At 34.7% G+C, this 21,967-nt stretch overlaps 1 protein-coding gene across 1 annotated transcript in view; it reads left to right on the forward strand.

Annotated features, from left to right (window-relative positions):
- Positions 1–4,659: 4,659 nt before the first annotated feature.
- LOC105992382 (5'-nucleotidase-like) overlaps positions 4,660–21,967 on the forward strand; it is a 32,004-nt gene continuing 14,696 nt past the window's right edge. The window contains exons 1-5 of the mRNA XM_013025235.1: positions 4,660–4,847; positions 9,410–9,561; positions 16,606–17,186; positions 18,754–18,901; positions 19,934–20,099. Of these exons, the coding sequence (XP_012880689.1) occupies positions 4,660–4,847; positions 9,410–9,561; positions 16,606–17,186; positions 18,754–18,901; positions 19,934–20,099 (1,235 nt within the window). The remainder of the gene's footprint in view (positions 4,848–9,409; positions 9,562–16,605; positions 17,187–18,753; positions 18,902–19,933; positions 20,100–21,967) is intronic.

The raw sequence follows: 21,967 nt of genomic DNA on the forward strand, positions 1-21,967 counted from the left end.
ACTTTTAAAGAGCAGTTGTAGTTTTTAGAAAAATGAAAAGGGTCAGAGACTTTGTATATATTCCCCTACATCCATGTATGTAACATTATCAATATTCCCTACCTAAAGTATGCATTTGTTACAACCAAGGAGCCTAAATTCAAGAAATTTACAACCTAATTCTTTGTAGTTCATTACTGCTAAGATTGAATATTTTTCATTTTTACACTTGGATAGTTGTGTATATTCTTTTATTATTGCCTTTCCCATTAACCTATGATAGTTCAAATATCTTTATAACTTAAGAAGTCTAACATTGGCAATATTATCATTTTCTATACTGTTAATTATTTTTGCTTTCTACCCACAAATAATAATTTCCCATTTTCTTTTTGAAAGAAACATGTGTAGTAAGAAAAGCAGGGCTGGGAAGATGGCTCAGTGGTACAGTGCTTGCTTTGCATGCATGAGGCCCTGGGTTCAATTTTTGAGAACCACATAAGCAGAAAAAGCTGAAGTTGTGCTGTGGCTCAAGTGGTAGAGCACTAGCCTTGAGCTGAAGAGCTCAGTGATAGCGCCCAAGCCCAGAGTTCAGGCCCCACAACTGGAAAAATAAAAAAAGCAATCATTATTACTTTTTACTTCACTTTTCTCAGCTTTTGTTTGAAAGGAATTGAAAATATTAACTGTTGTAGTAACAGTGAGAGCAACCTCCCCCTCCCCCACAAACTGGCTTTTTAATGTTGTAGTCATATGATCATGTGTGGTATGACAAATTCGTCTAGATTCTGTAAGTTTGACAGTTTAACTATACACATGACAATTACAAAATAGAAATGACCAATTAGCTATTTCCATCCTTGGTTAATAGTTGAAGTCATTTTCCTGAGGGTGGTATGAAGAATGTGTACATATGAAGAAATGGAGAACATTCTATTTGTATTCCCTTGAGACCTACAATTCATTTTTTAAACTTTATTCTCTTAAGCAGAGGGCTTTAAAATAGCCTACTTGTTTATCAAAGATATGATTTCATTTCCTTTGGAGAGGGAAATCAAAGAGCTCTCAGAGAAATCTATACACAACTTCGAATGCTGTTTCCTTGGTTTTTGTTTGTTTATTCCTATTGAGAGACTTCTAAAATGATCAAAAACAATGCCATAGCCAATAAATTTGAAGCTTTCTTAAACATTAGTCTGGGAATTGACTTTTAATTCTACTTCTTATCATGACTTATGGTCACCTGCATTGTCCAACTGAGCTTACAGAAAGAAGGACCACACCAGAAAAAATGCAGTGTAAAAAATAAAATATAATTAATCAAACATGTATCCTAAAAGTTAAAATACTTGAGCTCTTCTCCAAACATGCCTTTTAAGCTAAGTTCCCTTCCAGTTATTGTGCCCTTGAAGTTGAATCAGGATCTTGTACTCCATAAGCATGTGTACATCAATAATTGCCAAACAGAGAAGAGACAGTTTGCAATTTGAATTCAAGAAAGTATTCTTCGAAACGAAAGGATTATATTGATATGCACAACAGGATTTAAGTTACTATAGATGATCATTATATAATGTTTAGTTTTCAACCAAATACTATTAGACATGCAAAAGGAGTAGTACATGAAAGCATCAGTAAAGATGGGAGTCAACTTTAAAAATGACAAATGAATGCAGATATTGACGTAGCAGGGATCAAGACTTCAAAGTAATCATTATGATATTTTCAGAATTGAGGAAAAATACCTCATGGAATGGAAAATAAATGATCTTGTTCTTTTTTTAGTTTTTTGAATTCTTGTCCTTTTCAGTCTCATATAAAATATTATTTATTTATTTATTTATTTATTTTGTTGTGAGGCTTGAACTCTGGGCCTGGGCGCTATCCCTCAGCTCTTCAGCTCAAGGCTAGCGCTCTACCACTTGAGCTACAGTGCCACATCTGGTTTTCTAGTGGTTTATTGGAAATAAGAGTCTCATGGAGTTTCCTACCAAGGCTGGCTTTGAACTGTTATTCTCAGATCTCAGCCTCCTGAGTAGCTAGGATTACAGGTGTGAGCCACCTGCACCCAGCTTCATATAAATTTTAAACTTAGGTTTTGAATTTCTATAAAAAGATCTGTTTGAATTTTGACAGAGATTATGTTGGCCATAAATTATTTTATATCAAATCGATACTTATATTGGGTCTTTAAATTAAATAATATATTTCCATTTATTTACTTCTTTGATTTTTCTTAAGAATTTAAGAATGTTTTTATGATATTTGATGTACAGGCAGCCATGTCTTTTAAATTTATTTCTAAGTACTTTTGTTCCTTTGGATGCTATTGTGAATGGGATTTTCTTACTTTCATTTTTTTCAGATTGATCATTGATAGTGTCAAGAGATACTATTGATGTATGTAAATTGATTGTGTATCTTGTGATTTTGCAGTTTTGTCGAATCTCTTTATTAGTTCAAATGTATTTGGTATTCAGACTTTTAAAACAAACTTAATTTTTAAAAAATTAGATTTACAAAATATGTGATGGTAGAATAAAGTATTTCCATCCATATAGTCCATCAATATATATTTTGAATATTTGGATTCCTCCAAATTTTATATGTGTCAAATTATGTCATGCAAAAATAAAGTTTTACTTAATTTCTCTCCTCCCCCAGTTTAGGTCTTAGTTTCTTTCTTGCCTCATTATACTGGTTAGGACAAAGTAAAAAATATGTATATGTACACTATAGAGCTTTATTTAGTCATAAAAAGATGGAAATCATATCATTTCCAAGAAAATGGATAACACTGGAAATTATCATGCTAATAAAAATAAACTTTTCTTACAAAGACAGAAAAAAGCTGAGCAGTAGTGATAAAAGTGGGAATCCTTGTCTTTCCAAATTTTTTCACTCTAAGTTTACACAGATGCTGTTTATCAGCTAGATTTCATTTCTTTTTCTCATTTGTTGGACATTTGATTAGGAATGTCCATGGGATTGCATCAAATGCCTTTTCTGTTTCTATTGGGTGATCGTTTTGTCGTTTATTTTCTTAATCTAGTATATTCAGTGATTTTTCCTCTTGTTTTATTTTTTTCCCTTGCAGTACTTTCCAAGATATTTAATAATCTGTTAAATGGAAGTGGTGATAGAGGTCAGCCTTGCTTTACTCCTAGTCTTAAAGGGAACATATTTAAGATTGGTTTACCAAGTCAAGAAAGTTTTCTTTATTCCTTACATGCTGATGGATTAATAACAACTAACTTAATCAAAGACAAATTGTTACACAATTTGCCAATATTCATTTAATTTTCTATTTCCACATAATATAGAAACTTACAATGATATATTTTTCTCTTGTTAAGGCAATCTTAATAGTCTTCTGATCAATGCTCAAAGCAATGCTAGTTTCAAATGGACTATAGAAATTATATTTTAACTAATTTTATAGCCATAACCATAAATAAAATATTTATTGGTTTATCTTCCTCTGCCTGTAGTACCTTGATTTGCACTAATTTCATAACCCTAGACTGAACAAGCCACTTCATTACAACTCACTTGCTGAACATTGTTGGCCTGTAGCTTTTTAAAAGGAGAGTCTTTGCTACTATTTTAATTTCCTTAACTTATTTGTTTCAGGTTTCATTTTTCTTATTTTATCAAAGTTGACACATTGTATTCTTCCAGATGTATCCATTTAATCCAATCTCAATTGAGCAAATGATCAACTGGCAATATTCCAAAGGGTTGCAGCACTCTGAGGAACCTTATTGATTGACTGGATGGATTCCATCAGCCCACAATAACTGGTGTAAAATGTAATTGAATAGAAGCATTAGTTTTTCACTTGGTCCCTTCTCATAGGACTGTCAGAGCCCATACCACAACAAAAGACAGTAGCATTGCACTGTCATAGCAGATGTGATAGAAAACCACAAACGAAAGATTGTGGTAAATAAGAAAACAAATTGTGAATTGCCTGCATCTTAAGTAAAGCCAAAAGAAGGAAAGGTCACCTGGATTACAGTAGAAGCAGAAAAAGGCTCTGGGTATTATAACACAGTCTAGAAAGAACGAGGTAAAGACAAAGTAAAAACAAAACAAAACACACACAAATACAATAAAATAAAAACCATCATGTGCCCAAGAGTAAAGGTGGACTTTATTTTTATTAGAATCAGTTCCATGCATAAATGCTTGGTATATGGTATTTAATTATTTTTAAATTAATAGATTAATGGAAAGACCTCTTCAGTCACAGGATGAAGCACAGAATCAGGTGTAGACAAAAGCTGTCTTTGAAAAGTCATTGATGGCTAGCCTCCACCCTATGTTCCTGTGAACAGGTACAGTTCCCTGAAGAGGTGTGAGGATCACAACGGGGAAAACCGTTCACGACGACTTTAAAGTTATGGGCGTTGACTTTCAGAGCTATGAGCTCTGCTAGTCTGACACTTGCCTCACTCATGCTAAGAAACAAGGGCACTGAGTGGTCCTCAAGGCCCACAAGGCCACGGCAGGGCCTCCAGTCCTATCTAGGTCCTCCAAGTGGGCCAGAGGCTTCAGACGAGCTCTAGGCCACCACTCCAGGTCACTCGCGCCCCTGCACGTCATGTACTGCGCATGCTCCGGCCTCCATTCCACACGCTGCGGAGCTGCGCCTCGGCCTAGTCCTTTCCCCGGGACATGGAGACTGCGGAGAAGCCTCCAGCCTTGGCACCGCCGCAGTCCTCGGGGCTGGAGGCGGAGCCCGCTCTGGTGACCTGGGGGGAGCGGCCTGGAGACCTGGGCCCCTGCGATTTGACCATCCTTCACTTCAACGACGTTTATGACGTGGACCCGCGGCCCGAGGAGCCCGTGGGAGGCGCTGCGAGGTGTGGGCCGCCATCTTCCCGGCCGGGGCCTGGGGGGGAAATGCGGGGTGGTGCTGGGCAGGGAGAGAAAACGGGCAGCAAGGGTCGCGGACGCGGGCTGGGCTTCTCGGAACCACGCAGACCCTCCCGGCCACCGACCGGCCTCCTTGCTGGGCCTGGTTAGCAAACCTGGTGTTGGTGCCCCCCCCCCCCGAGGACGGGGGCTGGGCCAAGGAGGGCGGCCTGCAGCTCGGTCTGCATGGGCCCCAAGGGCAAAAGCTCCTATTTAAATAGATGGCATGGGAGGTGGACTTGTTTTATCCAGACCCGGGGACAAACCCGGCTTTTCCACTGCTTGTGTCTTGGAGAAGTCTTCCTTCTTGACCCCCTGTTGGATCGTTTGTAAAAAATGCCCCCACCCCCCGTTAAAAGGCAGGTTATACGCATTTATCAGATGATTTCTTTGTTGCTTTGTATGTCCCTCCCCCACAGTATAACCCCTGCTTTCACTGTATTTCATGTCAGTACAATTTATGGAGGGGATACAGGTGGACCCGTTGCAACAATGAGAAGTACAAGTTGTCATGTCAAAAACGAACTTTACAACTTTGGGGGGGGGGGAGGATTGGGTGGGGAGACCGGGAGGCTGGGAAGGGATGGGAAGGGTAAACAAAGGAGGAGGCTACAATGCTTGATAAGAAATGTACTCACTATCTTGCCCATGTAATTGTAACCCCTCTGTACAGTATTTTCACACACACACACAAAAAGGCAGGCTGTAGGAAGAATCAGTAATAATGTTGAACTGGTGGTAAACATTTAACAAATGCCAGCATTTCCCCTTAAATGTATTTTAGCAGGTATCAGCTGGCAGGCATCTATAACTACTAATTATTAGAGACCTAAAATACAGACTTGTCCTCTTCTTTTTCTGAGACTCTTATGAACTCATGACCTTAGAGTGATTTAGAAAGCACAGTAGGCTTAGAGATGTAGCTGCATGTAGAGCACTTAGATAGCATGTGCGTCCGAAGACCCTCGATACCACCGCCAGGGCATTGAGCAATTTAGCATCGAGTGAGTAAATGAAGATGGGAAGTTTCAGGATTGATGTTTAGAAGACCTACATTTCTTTTTAAAATTTTTCTGCTTAGGTGATATTTGCTGGTAAGTTACCTTAGTCACTACTCCAGGCTTTATTCACCCCTTCCCTTTAAATTTAGGAGTCTGGGGTCCATGGACCTGATTGGTCTAGAGAGTCAGAGATGGAAAATACTAAGAATTGCAGTGTGTGGTAAGGTAAGGCTCTAATGTAAAAGAATAGTGATATCTAAAACTTGATGCCCTACCAGATGTTGAATACATAGCTAGCTGCTCTAGTGTAGGTTTTAGTAAGTGGTCAAAAATGTGGTTGTGACTAGATCTAAGAGATGTTTTAAAGATATTAAGGTTGGTATTGAGTAGAAAAGATAGGAAATCTGTAAGGAAAATTAGTCTCAGAGGAGTAACAAGTGTGGCAGTAAAAATTAGAAGGAACAGGTGGAAATGGGAGACAGATACTATAAACAAGACAGTTATTTGACAGTATACCAACAATGTGTGTTATGTACATATCCAGAAAGAGAAGAAAAGAATCTACATTTTTTTTATTTAATCCTGGGTAACAGAACCTTTAAATTATTACTACATTCAATAATAGTTTTACAAAGTGGTTTTAATTCAACAATAAAACTATTTCTGATTCAGTAGCTAGTATGATGGTCCTGAAAGGTACTGAGAGGCTGGCTGACTATGTAGGTAGGAGTGAATAGAAAATAGTTGAGTAACATCTTCCAATTATCCTTTCTTTTTCAGTATTTCAGTTCTGTTCCCCATTCTATCCACAATCTATTTATGTTTAGCTCTTCTTTATCTTGCAAAGAAAAATCTTATTGCCTAAATTCTGTAGAGGAATTAATTTGAACTATATAGGCATTTTGGAGGCTACTGAATATCTCTTCGAAAAGACAGGCTAGTTTTCCATACATCTATTAATCTGCCCATTTTTTTCAGTGGAGTATCTGGTCTGATATACTGTGTGATGTATAATTGGTATCATAGACTGAGGATCTGGGAACACATTACATACTCCCTTGATTACTCTTAAGAATTATATTGCTTGTATTTTTTTTCTTTTTTTGGGGGGGGTCCAGTTGTGGGGCCTGAACTCTGGGCCTGGGCACTGTTCCTCAGCTCTTCAGCTCAAGGCTAGTGCTCTACCACTTGAGCCACAGCGCCACTTCCAGCTTTTATTCTTTTTGCTGATGTGGTGCTGGGGAATTGAACCCAGGGCCTCATGCATGCAAGGCAAGCGCTCTACCACTGAGCCACCTTCCCAGCCCATGCTTGCATTTTCATAAGCAGCAGTTTTACTATTACATTCTTATGAACCATAATAAAGTCTAATGGAAAGTGAGTATTGAATACTTTTGAATGGATGACTATGTCCTGAATAATGACACAATCTTCCTGTGGTGATAGTAGTGAAAAGAATTTTGTTGGGTTTTGGTCATTGATCTATTTTTAATAAGCAATTTCTAAACTATTTTAGATTTTCAGAAAAAATACAAAGATAGTCCAAAAAGTGCACACACATCTCTTATTTATATTTTGCCTTAAGTATGGTATAATAATGAGCCAAAGTTGACACTGTTATTAACCAACAAGTGTATTCTGATATCTTCAGTTGATACATGATGTGATTTTGTGTTTCAATATTCCATATAGGATACTATGTTGCATTTGATATTCCTGATTCCTAGACTTTGTTTTTAAGAACCATGCTGGTTTTAGGGATTGCTTGTCAGATATTTGTTATATTTTTTCTTATGATTAGATTGGGCTGTTTTTTTTTTTTCATTTTTTCAAGGAAGACCTTAGAAGTAAAGTGCTCATTTTTATCATATAATTTCTGGGACACATGTTACCAACATGACATAACTGTTGACATTGATCTATCAGGTTTTCTACTGTAAACCTCCTTTTTTCACCCATTTTCATACTTTTGGAAGGAAGTCATTGTGCACAGCTCAAAGTTAAAGGAAAGTTACGATACATTTTCCTAAGGTCAAAATATCTACATAAATATTTGTAGTCCTTCTGAGTAGGGAATTTCTTGGTACTTATTTAATCAGTCATTCATGTATATCAGTATTGCAATAGTTTTCAGGGATTGGTACAAAATAGATGTCTTAACATAAAAGAGATCTTTTCTCTAACATCTGGATGTTTGGAAGTATGAAGTCAAAAGTGTTGGAAGACTGGCTCCTTTAAGAACTGTCAGGGAAGAATCTATTTCTGGTGAAGGTCAGCATCCTTGGCATTCTTTGGCTTTTAAGTGTGTGATGGCAGTCTTGGGGTTCTTTCTTCACGTGGCATTTTTCATGTGTGTCTTAGTGACACAAATTGCATGTATGGATATTAGTCTTTATGTTCAAGCCTACTATAATAACCTCATCTGAAGCTTGATTGCATTTGCAAAGTATCTATTTCAAATAATGTTATGTAAGTAAGTATTGGGATTAAGATTTGAACATAATTTTTTAGAGAGGAACACATTTCATCCTCTGACAAGGCCTTAAACAGTTTTAGAGAAGTCACAAGTTTTCTAGATTGGTTGGGAATGAGTAGTCTAGTTTGGAAGGAACAAAACATACAAAATAGAAGTTTGAGAGAGTTGTCCAAGGTTTGTTCTTGGCACTAGGATTATTTGATTGACACCAGAACTTACTGATACGAAGAGAGGTCAGTTTAGATATTCTGAGGCTTAAAAAGGAAAACTATCCAACCTGGAATTAGCATAGAGGACACATTCTCTTTACAGTCTCCACACTCTCATTCATTGTGAGGAGTCAGAGAATGGGTAGTAGCCACTGGAGAGGGCTGAGATAGGAAAGGCTTTTCTCAGGGGAAGTTCAGTTTTCAAGGGAAAGCAAGGGAGGCAGTAAAATGAAGGAAGTACTTAGTAATGAGGTTGAAGAGATTTGTTTACCAGTGGAACATTAGATTACAAGACTACAAGGAAGCATTATCTTACATCAAACCTGATGGAAGAAATTTAATTTTAAAAACCGAGTTACACGTCAGAGAAATCTTTCCTTTTGCTCTCAGGGGACATAATTCACATTTAAGGCTTTGTATTTTGTAGTATAGTTTGAGTGTCCCTATATGTCTTAAGTGATTACATCATGGGGTAGAAGGATATCATTTGTGGTATATTTCAGATTTAAAGGAAAAACATGATTTAAGAATTTTTTAGCCTATCAATTAAAGATGTGTTATGCTAAAAAGTGAGGTACACTAGTTATAGAAAGTGTTCTTATAACATCCATGCCTTGTACACTTTAGCTTTTACTCTAATTTTGAGGAAAAATCTTCACATTACTATTTAAAATGTAAATTTACTAATGGTTATACATGATATCTGTTTGTAGGATGACCTTAGCAATTCTGAAATAAACTTCATGTGTAAAAATAGTAAATAAAATGTCTTTAGTACACAATAGAGGAATAAAATTACAGTATATAACATTTTTTTCTTTTAGATTTGCAACAGCTCTAAAAAAGTTCAGTTTCCTGAACCCACTCTTGATTTTTAGTGGTGATTGCCTAAATCCTTCCGTCTTAAGTACAATAACAAAAGGAAGACATATGATTTCTATATTAAATGAATTGGGAGTCCATTTTGCAGTTTTTGGTAAGTATTTGTAATTGATCCTCTTAACTCTTATTCAAATTTTATAATTTACATACTACTACTACTAGATTATTTGAAATAAGCACATTTCTATATTTAGGCACTGAGAATCACTGATTAGGATTTATACTCATCTTCTAAGCATTTTCTCCTATTGGTTAATCACATTTATTTAAAAAAGAACAATACAATGTAAATATTTTCATGCATTATGAAAGCCTTTTTTATTATAAAATAAACATCAAATTGTTATCGTTTTAATTAGTTTTGAATGTACACATTCATTGTTCAGGAAATAATTTTTATATTGGTGTTGCATAGTATTCTAATCATTGGGTATTTCATTATCTAATGAACTTGTTATTACATGTTTAGGTTGTTTTCTTTTTGTTTCCACAATAAAACTGGAAGTATGAAGAGCTTGACATAGGGGAAAAAAGGGATACTGAGACATTCTAGATAGGCATTAGGGGATATTTATTGTAAAAGTAGATAAGATGGCAGAACTAAGTAAAGAACAAAATGACTATATAAAATCCAGTCATTCATGCCATTTTCTCCAAACTTTGTTTCTTTAGGTGGCAAAAGACAAAGAATCACTGAAAAAAGAATCAGTCCTCCTTTTTTTTACTTCCTAGTTCTGTCATTTCAACTTAGTGCTAGGTATGAGCACTGCCACTTGAGCCCTGCCTCCAACCCTTTTAATTTTACCTATTTCTCACATAGGGTCTTGCATTTTACCTGGTGTAGCCTTAATTGTAATCTTCTTGTTTATATCTCCTGTATAGCTGGGATAACCAGGGAATCGCACCATGCTCAGCTTATTGGTTGGTATTAGATCTCATTAACCTCTTGCCTGTGATGACTGAAATTGCAGTCCTCTAATCTCTGCCCCCTAAGTAGCTGAGATTACAGAGAGAGCCACTGTGCCTGGCTTAACTCTTCTTCCATTCTTTGTCTTGTCTACCAAGGACCAAGAAATAATTCTGGGACTCTTTACTATGTAGATTAAGAATTTACAGTCTAGAAATGTTCCACACTTAAATCCAGTATATATCTGTAAGGTCCCTCCACTGGATTGGACCAGAAGTCCTAATTTGTTTATGTTCTACTATTGTTCATGTTCTAGTATTATGTTCTCATGGTAGCACGCTGACTTCTTAGTGTTGAACTCCTTTCCTCAAGGAATGTATACATTTACTGTAAGTGATTTTATTATTTTCAGTCATTTTGACATTGTACCACAAATCTGTATCTGGTTGATTTCAATCTTCTTTTTATAGATCTTGTTTTTAGATGAACTCTGTTTTAAGAAGTTGAGAAGAAATAGCTGATCCTTGTTGGTTATTTCAGCTTCTCAGTTTTGCTAAGTATTATGTTACATTTTTGTTTTGATTTTGTAAATTTTTAATAAATTCAATGAAATTTGAAAAGTACAAAAATACCAAAAAGCAGAACCTAATTATGATGCTATTATTTAATCAATATTTTGTGATACTTGCTTCCATATTCTTTCATGTATATTTTTCCTGTAGCCGAGATCATTGTATGATTGTATCATTTTTGCATACTACTTTTATTGAAGTCAAACATTTATCTATACATATCAGTCTCACCCTGGCTGAAAATAGGTGACACATCCACATGAGAAATTTAAGAAGAGTCTAATAAAAAAGCTATTTACAAAGGTATAGATAAGAGAAGGAAAATCTTAAGGAAGGAGGGATAATATAATATTCAGGACTTAAAATGTGACAGGTCCAAACTGGTCTGTTTTAAGTTTAACTTCATGTGCACTGCAGTTTATAAGTCAGTATGAAAGCAGAATCATGTAAAATATCTCAATCATTTTTATGTTGATCACATGATGAAATAATATTTGAGGTGGAGATATGCATATATATCACATTAAATTAGATTATTGATTACACTTTATTTCTATTAGAACCTCTAATCTGTAAGGAGAAAGAACTGCCATGGACAGATCAGCTAGTAAGATACATGACTTTCAGTACAGCATTACAGTGCGTCAACACTGATCTGTAATGGAGAAGAAAATGTGGAGAATAAGTACTTTGAAACTGTTCTGTTCCCAACCATTTTCTCCACATTCATGTCTGTGCCTGCCATTGGTTTAATTCAGTAGGAAGACACACAAAGGAGCCAGTATTGAAGCCCATAGAAACTGGAGTACTCATAGCAGGGTAGAAAAAGATAGGGGTGAAGCTGGAAGAGTTTACTGAAGATATCCAGGGCTGGGAAGGTGGCTCAATGGTAGAGTGCTTGCCTTCCATGCGCCAGGCCCCTGCTTTGATTCCTCAGCACCACATAGCAGAACAAGCCACAAGTGGTGCTGTGGCTCAAGTGCTAGGCTTGAGCTGAAGAGCCCAGGGACAGCGCCTAGGCCCAGAGTTCAGGCCCCATAACCAACCAAAAAAAAAAAAAAAAAGATACCCAGCATGTTACCTAGTTAACATACATCATAAATACAATTAAACAAATTAAACATTCCATTTTATATATGATATTATTTTGTCGCTCTATTGGGAGAAGCCATAATGTATTCAAGTATGGGAATGATTTAGGATATATGGTTGCATTTAAAGTAAGTAAAGCTGATTCAAACAGTTGTTGATTGGAATAGCAATAAAGTACATTGATGAGCATTTTAAAATGGGCTTCAGAATTTAAAACGATAGAATTTTGACACCGACTACTTTATCCTCATATTTGAAAAGTAATATTAAAGACCAACTATAAGATGAATATATTTTGTCTATACTGATGGTGAAGCATACAACCTTGATTTAACATTTGAATATCCTTAATTTTTTTACTTACTGCTTTAATTCTGAGATATTGATTGATGAGCTAATTAATATTAATGGACTTTGATATTTTAAGGTGATTATTGATATTTAAAAGTAATAATTCATTAAAAGTCACAGAATATCAACACTTGTTGATAAAACTTAAAACACAGCCTAGGACCTTTTCTCTTACATTCAGAAGTGAATGTTAAATGCAGTATGACTAGACTATGATTTCTTACCTCAAGCAAAATAACATCTAAGTGATTGAAGTTTGTTCTTAAATATTTTTGAACTATGCTCCAACAATATATTTTTGTTTGTACTTTTATCATAGGCTCTATTGTATGACACAAATAAATATCTATTCAGATAATATATTCACCTAAAATATTCATAACCAAACATTTTGATTAGAGAGTAAAAAACTTTTATGCTTGACCCTTTTCCTACTTCCTACTTTCTTTGAGTAATCTTTTTTTTAGGTTTCTCCTCAAGCATCTTTTTGTGTCATATAAACAGATATAACAATTCATCTCTTTACACAAAGAAGCATATTTACAATAGAGTGCTATCATTTCTTCTTTTCTCCCATCAAAACATTCTGCTTTTTGGCCGTCTTTAATTTTATTTAAAATTATTGTGAAATACTTTGTTCAAATTTTAGTATCTACTGTGGGAAGACTGTATTTTAATGTTGTGCTTTGCCTGATAATTTTCTCATTAAAATATTTTTGTGCTGGGCAGGATTCAATACAAGGAGTTATCATTGGAATTGTTCCTGTAGGCTGTAGGTTCCCAGGAAACTGAGTTTTTCTTCCTCTTGGGAAGTAAGAGCCTATACCTCAGCAAGTGCTCAGGAGTGACACAGTGTGTCCTGTCTGTTCTTCTGTCAGGTTATTCCAGAGATTTGATTATTGTTTCTCTTTTAGTCCAGCAGAGTGACTGGGCATAAAGCGCAAACTGCCTAGGCACAGTGAGGGGGATCAGATATTTAGGGGTCTGCATACTATTAAACACATGGGTATCTAAAATAATAACTAAATTCATGATAGCTAACGTTAGATTTAAAGTTAACTATAAGCTGGTCTCTGGTGCTTTATGCCTCTATACCCAATGGTGCTGACTCCAGTGCTCACATCTTTATCATTCATGCTTTGCTGTCTGGAGAAACCACATTTTATTTATCCATTCCTCTACCAGAAAGCATCTTGGTGGCTGCTAAATTGCCACAGTGGAAGAAAAAACCATTATAAACATCATTATGTGTTTTTGTAAGCATAAAATGTCAACTCCTTTGATTATATTCCAAGGAGTATGATTGCTAAATCATATATTTACTTTTATTTTTTAAGAAAACTGAGCAATGTGTAGTGGTTGTAATCTTAGTTACTTGGGAAGCTGAAATCAGGTGGACTATGGTTTAGGACCAGTATGCAAAAAGTTCATGAGACTTCCGTCTCAAACAATAAAAAGGTTGGCATGTGATATGTGCTTGTTATTGCAGCTATATTGGAAACATAAAACAGGGAGAACACTGTTGAGGCTGGACTGGGAAACAATAAAGATAACTTTATTTGAAAAGGGGATGGGGCATGACTCAAATGGTAAAATGTCTGAATAGGAAATGAAACCCCTAAGTTCAAAGCCATACTCTGATCAAAATATATCATGCATATAAATGGACAGGTCAAATTTAAATCCCTTTGTACAACTTTTAAAGAGAACACAAAGAGGGTAAAAAAGAAAACTACCAAATGTTAGTACTACAAAAAAAAATCAAGAAACCTTGCAGAACAGTTTTCCCAAAGGCCATATCATTTTGCATTCCAACCAGCAATGAATGAGAATTCCTGTTGCTTCCCATTCTCATCCATATATGACTGTTTATATCTGGATTTTAGCCATTCTGATAGGTATGTAGTAATATTCTTTTGTTTTGAATTTTCATGATGATGTACAACGTGGTTCATCTTTTTATATGCTTACTTGCCCTCTTAAAGTATTTGACACATTTTAGTTTCTTGGTTTTCTTATTATTCAGCTTTATGAATTCTTTGAATATGTTATATAAATGTTCTTTATCAGTTGTCTTTTGTAATCATTTTCCTGGTCATTGGATTGGCTTTCCATTCACATGAGAATGTCTTTTTTAGAGCAGAAATGTTTACTTTTAATGTAGTCCACGTTCTTTACCTATTTAGCGTTGTATCTAAAAAGTCATTTCCAATGACACAGTTATTTAGGTTTTTTTCTGATGTTATCTTCTAAGAGTTTGTGATATTTAGCTTTAAAAGGATGTCCAATTTCAGCATCATTTGTTGAAAAGAGTGTTTTCTCAATTGTGCTATCGTTACTTCTTTGTCAAAGGTCTATTGTATTTATGTGAACCTTTTTCAAGATTTTCTACCCTGTTTCACTGATCTATTTGTGGAATTTTTAACCAGTATTACTCTATGTTGAACACTGTAGTTTATAACATACCTTGAAATGAATTAATGTCAATTTTTAAAATTTTGTTGTTTTCTAATATTGTATTGCCTACTCAAGGTCTTTGGCTTGCCATATACACGTTAGATTGTTTTGCGTACATACACAAAATAATTTTCTTTTGGTGCATTGAATCTAAAGACCAATTTGGGAAGAACTAAATCTTGGAAATATTGAGTCTATTTGTAAATTTCTCTAGTTCTCTGATTTCTTTCATCATAGCTTTGTACTTTTTCTCATATAGATTGTATACATATTTGTTAGGTTTACACCTAAGTATTTAATTTTGGAGGGACATAAATGTAATGGTATGTGTTTTTAATTCCAGTTCTCATACATAAGAAAGTGATCTATATGAATCAACCTTTGGTCCTATAGCTTTATCATAGTTATATATTAAGATTTGTGTACATTACAAGTATTATTGTAAAGAACTATAAGTGGTTATTTAATTATAACAGGTTGAGTATTTCTTATCCAAAATGCTTGGGACTAGAAATGTTTAGGATTTCTAACTTTTTGGATTTGGAAATATTTGCATATACAGAATAATAATATCTTAGGAGATGGGACCCAAGTCTAAACATGTAATTCATTTATGTTTCATGTATACCTTACATACCTGAATTGAAAATAATTCTGCATAACTAAATGCTCTGTGCTTTGACGTGACATGTTACCTGAGTCTAGGTATGAAATTAGCTGCTATGGCATCATGTTGGTGCTCAAAATATTTTCAGATTTTGCAGCATTTTAGATGTTCAGAATTGGGGAGCTAATACTTGCTGTATTATCTGTAAGAGTCTCATTAAAGAATTTTCTCAATAAAGGATGTTGGGAGAGGAGAAATGTTGAAGATGTTGCTAATAAAAGGTTTCGACCAAATCAACAATTATAAAATTCTCTAATGACATGAAAGCAAATATAATTCATAAACGTCTATAATTCTGATATATTAACATCACTTGTCAACACATTTTCCGAAAGATGAAACTAGCTTACACCTGATTTTTGCATAATAGCATGCTGATTAATCTAAAAATGGATAAAAAATTTCACTATATTGTTCAAGCTTCCTTTATATGAATCTTATGCTTTAAAATATGAAATGAGAAAAATATATGTCAGTAGAAAATTATTAATCTTACTGGAGTTTTTTCATTGATAAGAGGATCTACCACAGAATTAGTTAAAATATTAGTGACTTCTGAGTTCAAATTTGATTTCTGTAATTACTTTATACTTCATAGGGAACACAAGTATTGCAGAAAATGCAGTAGAACTATTTCAGGGTTTCTATTTCTTACAGTGTGATTGGCTTTTTAAAATGATACTTCAGTTAGCAGTAGAGGTAAAGCTTTTTATAAAGTATATATCTTTATATAAAGTGGTTTGCCCTCATTAATTTTATTAATTAATAAATATCATTAATCATTATTATGTCATTATTTTATTAATCAATAAATATCATTAAACATATCATTGCATTTCCCCTGATTGTATGGGTTTTCTGAAGAATTTCTTTAAAAACTCAAGACTATCTGAATTACAAGGAGAAAATCTTTAGAATGAAGGCCTCTTAATTTTTTAAAAAATAATTTGTAAAGAGGAGTTGGGATAGTTGAATGAAAGCTCTTAACCTATAGATTTTCAAATACTGGAACTCTTCTAGTTGGAAAACTTAAGTTAATGTGGAAATAGAATAACAAGCTTGTGAATTACATGTAAAACTTTTTCATTTTAGGAAACCATGAGTTTGATTTTGGTGTTGATGTTTTAGAAGAATACATGAAACAAATGCATTTTACATGGTTTCTCAGTAATGTCTATGACAGATTTACTTCTGAACCTCTTGGACATGCTGTAGTAAAAAAATTAGTTAATTGGAACAATATAAAAATTGGCTTAATGGGATTAGTTGAAGAAGATTGGCTAGATACTCTGGCCACTGTTAATAAGTCAAATGTAGACTATAAAGATTATGTTGATGTTGCTAATGAAATAGCAGTAGAACTGAAAGAAGAAGGAGCAGATCTTGTTATTGCAATAACTCACATGAAGTGGGGCAATGATACAAGGCTTGCCCAAGGAGCAGAAGGAGTCCATTTGATTCTTGGAGGCCATGACCATGAATATGGAATCAGGAAAGTAAATGAAACTTGGATTGTCAAAAGTGGATCTGATTTTAAAAACCTGACAAAAATAAATATAAGACTTTTTGATTCATCTTTCCAATGCATATTCGAGAAAGTGGACATTTTAAGTTATTTGGAAGAAGATTCATATATCAAAGCGATAGTAAAAGAGTTTACCCAAAACATACAGGTAGGTGAATATTACTTACATTATTTAGCAAAGAGCAGGTTGCTTACATGAACATTTTTAGACAGTATTAAATTGTAATATATTAGTTTTGCTTTATTGGATTTTGATTTTTCAATAATTTTATTTGGCCTTATGTGTGATTGGAATTTAGACCAAGATTAATGTTTACATTTGTGTTAAGTTTTCTGTTTGTTTTGTTTGTTGGTCATAGGGCATTTTTTTGAACCCTGGGCTTGGGCACTGTACCTGAGCTTGTCAGCTCAAGGCGAATGCTCTACCACTTGAGCCACAGCCCCACTTCTGGTTTTCTGGTAGTTAATTGGAGATGAGAGTCTCAGAGACTTTCCTGCTCAGGCTGGCTTTGAACCGAATCCTCAGATCTCAGCCTCCTGAGTCGGTAGGGTTATAGGTGTGAGCCACTGGCACCTGGCTGTTTTTTTGTTTTATTTTGTTTTTTAATTTTTTGCCATTCCTGGGGCATGAACTCTGGGGCTGGGTGCTGTCCCTGAACTCGTTTAGTTTAAGGCTAACATACTACCACTTGAGCCACAGCTCCACTTTTTCTGTGATTATTTGGAGATAAGAGTCTCCTGGACTTTCCTGCCCAAGCTGACTCAGATCTGTTAGGACTACAGATGTGAGCCACTGGCTTCCAGGTGTGTTAAGTAATTTTGTGAAAATATTTTTCAATACTCAGATTCACCAAGAATTTACTTCTCTAACAAAGAAATTAGTCAAATTTCTTAAGAAGTATATTAAAAAAAACAGGTTTATATCAGCTTGCACTGAAAGGGAATTCTTTTCTGCTTTCTATTTAAGTACCTCCATATTTGTGAAGTTTCTAATGAGGCCACTTAAACTTTTATTATGAATTTGAAGACTTGTTGATTAGCTTACTTCCCAAGGCCTTATTCACACAGTAATTCCTAGAGAGAGAGAGAGAGGGGGGGGGGAGGGAGAGGAAGAGGAAGAGGAAGAGGGAGCAGGAGCGTGAATTACATTTGCAAGAACTGAAAGTGGTGCTGTGGCTCAAGTGGTACAGTGCCAGCTTTGAGCACAAAAGAAACTCATGGATAGAGCCCAGGGCCTGAAATGAAGCCCCAGGACTGGCAAAAATAAATAAACAAACAAAAACTTCACATTTTCAAGAGCTGATAAGAAATATGGACTAGGTTCAACAAGTAAATGTATTGTTCATGTACTGTTTGGTACCCCAACTGGTTTGATGAGAATATAGTTCTGATTTTGGTTAAAGAATAAATGGATAGCTTTATGTTTGGGTTAGCTTGGTATTGGGAATATAGATACTTAGTAGCAGTATTCTGGCTCTCCCGGATGGGGGGGATGGCTCCTTCAATTTGATAACTTGACTCTCTAAGTGGTTCTGAAATATAAATGATTGCTGATATATGCAATATTTTGCATCTTTTTAGTACTCTTAATTGGAGAGGAAAGGTTGCAGTAATTTATTTGATTTTCACTTGGAGATAGGGAAAATGGTCAGAAGGAGAAAAATTAATAAAATATAAATGTTTATTCTTAGATAGCTAATTTTTAATTCTTTTAGTACATGTTAGAAGAAGTTCTCTGCCCAATTGATATGGAATTAGATGGTCGTGAAATTACTGTAAGAAGAAGCGAGAGCAATCTTGGAAACCTGGTAACTAATGCAATGTTGGAGGCTACTCGTGCTGATGTAGCACTACTTAATTCAGGTGATTTCATTGTTAAAGTTTTTAAAAATAAACATAGAATACATTAGGTTTTCAGAATTTGTAATAGCTATAAATGCAAATCCTATTTAGAAATTCATTTTTATTTGATAAGTTTACAATTTTCTGTTGTATTCAGGTACAACCTTTGTAATTAGATATTGCAGTTTATTTGAAAACTAAATGCTTTAGTTTTTAACTTTTTAAAAAATTTTAACTTTTGTTTTCAAAGAAGTTTCAAATGAGCATTAGTCTTTGTCATTATCTATTTAAAATGTGGTGTGCTATTATGCCTTGACTATATGAGGAGTGGTGAGTTGAAACCTTTTACTCAAATGCTTACTCTTTCACCAGTTTTCCTTTTGCACCTGTGCAGTAAGAAGAGGTGGTAAGCAAAATTGTGTAAGGTGAATGGAAAACTTCCTAGCCTAGCCATCTTTGTGTATTAATCATCTGAATGAAATTGTTCTGTCTAGGATTATGATGGGTAATAGGCCTGGATGATGTCACTCTCTAAGAAACTGAAAGCTTCAAAAGTTTATAATGTAGTATAATTTAACATTTTAATTTCTTGCAATGATATTGTAACTGAAAGTACAAGGGACCCTTTGTCTTATACATGAATAATTTCTGATAGTTTGTGGGAACATTTTGTAGATGTGAAATTTGTTAGTTTAGTATTATTAACTTACGAAATCTTTGGAGGTATTGCCTGTGGAGTCTTTGAAACTAGATGATCTATTATGGAATGGTTTTAGGCATAATCCTGACTGAAAACAATGAGAGAGGCAGTGGCTTTTCAGTTGTAATATTCTGTAACATACAGAGAAAATGATAGTTACCATGAAATGAATTCTTTTAAAAATGAATATACTAGATATAACTATGATTATCAAGTAGTTAACACAGAGGGAGGTACTAAATACATGATTAGGAACTTTTGTCAATGTGGTGGATAACACTGAAGTTTTAAGCATAACATTGAGTAATAAAGGTTTTTTTAAGAATAAAAAAGGTTTTTTTTTCTTAATATAGGCACTCTCAGATCTGACCGAATACATCCACCAGGGAATTTCACTTTGCATGATCTCTTGGCTGTTCTTCCCATAGTAGACCCAGTTTTAGTTGTCAGGGTAACAGGTGCACAGCTGCTTGATGCACTTGAAAATGGAGTTTACAAATACCCAGCTTTAGATGGGAGGTATGTATATACATTTTCTACTAATTAGTATACTATTGTTTATTTTTCATATAATGAAATAATAAATAATAAATATGATTTAACATTTACAAATTTTAAATTTAGAAAGTTTTAAAATGCTAATATGTAAGTGTGATTTTAAAATATCAAGTTCTTTACTAGATAGTATGAGTTTGGTGACATGTTGGTATATAAATTATACTTAATATTAGGATTATTTTAGTTGTATATGGATATATTTGGATGGTTCTTGAATTTCAGTTTTCAAGTTTACTTGCTTATGTGAGAAGTAAATCATTACTTTGTTGGCTATCTTTTATGCCCAAATCCAAATCTAAAACTCTTCGATAAATGAGAGTAAAGTAATAGACTTAAAAGGTAGGAGCACTTCTCTCCTTTAAACCTTAAACAGAATATAATCTACAGTGTTATTATAATATACACATATAGGGTACAATAGTGGCAAGAATAAACAGAAAAAGGACTGAAACAAACTAGGAAGAAACCTTATAGAAAAATCTTTTGTTTTATAAAATCTCTCATTTTGTTTAAAAGGCTGTCCTGAGAAGTTAATCACATGAATAAAATTCACCAGTTTATATTGTAAAACTATTTTCTATTATGTTCAGAGTCACACACTTTTTTGTCATAATCAATTTTAAAACATTTTCATTGTCCTCAAAAGAAAGGGCATATACTCGCAGTAAATCACCAGTGCCTCACAAAGCCCCCTAGCCCTTGACAGATACTATTTTCTCTGTTTTTGCCCATTGTCTATCTTTCATGCAAATGGAATCATATACCATGTTTCTTCTCCTTTTCTTATGAATTCCAAGGCTTGAACTTGGGGTTTTTGTGATCAGCTTGCTTCCTCAGAGCTCAAGTGCTCTACTACTTGAACCACAGCTCCAGTCTGGCTTTTTCTTGTTGATTTTGGAAATGAAATCTCTCAAACTTTTCTACCCCAGCTGGCCTAGCTTGATCCTACAGATCTTAGCAACCTGAGAGGTTAATCCCAACAAAGGATTATAGATAAGGATGATCCAGCAGCACCAGGCTTTATGTGACCCTTTAAACTTAGCATACTTAATGAGGTTTGTTCATGTAGTAGTATTTGTTTTTTTTCTTTTTTTTATTGTAAACATACTGTACAGAGGGGTTACAATTACATGGGCAAGATAATGAGTACATTTCTTATCAAGCATTGCAGCCTCCTCCTTTGTTTACCCTTCACATCCCTTCCCAGCCTCCCCCAGCCCCCCATCCAATCCTCCCCCCCAAGTTGTAAAGCTCGCTTTCGACATGACAACTTGTACTTTTCATTGTTGCAACAGGTCCACCTGTATCCTTAAACGACTTGTTTTTCCCCTTCTCCTCCACAAATTATACTGACATCAAATATAGTGAAAGCAGGGGTTATACTGTGGGGGAGGGACATACAAAGCTACAAAGAAATAATCTTATAAATGCGTTAGAAACACATGCATGAAAGAAAAAAACATTTAAATACATATCTAAGGGTTCATTTTCCTAACATCACATTATCTGACCTTTTCTGCTTGACTCATACATATACTAGATATTGCAAATAAGGGAAACCATGGGACCTATGTTTCTTTGGGCTTGGCTTACTTCACTTAATATAATTTTTTCCAAGCCTTTCCATTTCCTAACAAATGGGGCAATGTCATTCTTTCTGATGGAGGCATAAAATTCCATTGTGTGTATATACCACATTTTCTTGATCCATTCATCTACTGAGGGGCATCTGGGTTGGTTCCATATCTTAGCTATGGTAAATAATGCTGCAATAAACATAGTTGTGCTGGTAGCTTTAGTGTGGTCTTGTTTGTAAACATTTGGGTAAA

Source organism: Dipodomys ordii, unplaced genomic scaffold, assembly GCF_000151885.1.
Source record: "Dipodomys ordii isolate 6190 unplaced genomic scaffold, Dord_2.0 Scaffold83, whole genome shotgun sequence".
Taxonomy (NCBI): domain Eukaryota; kingdom Metazoa; phylum Chordata; class Mammalia; order Rodentia; family Heteromyidae; genus Dipodomys; species Dipodomys ordii.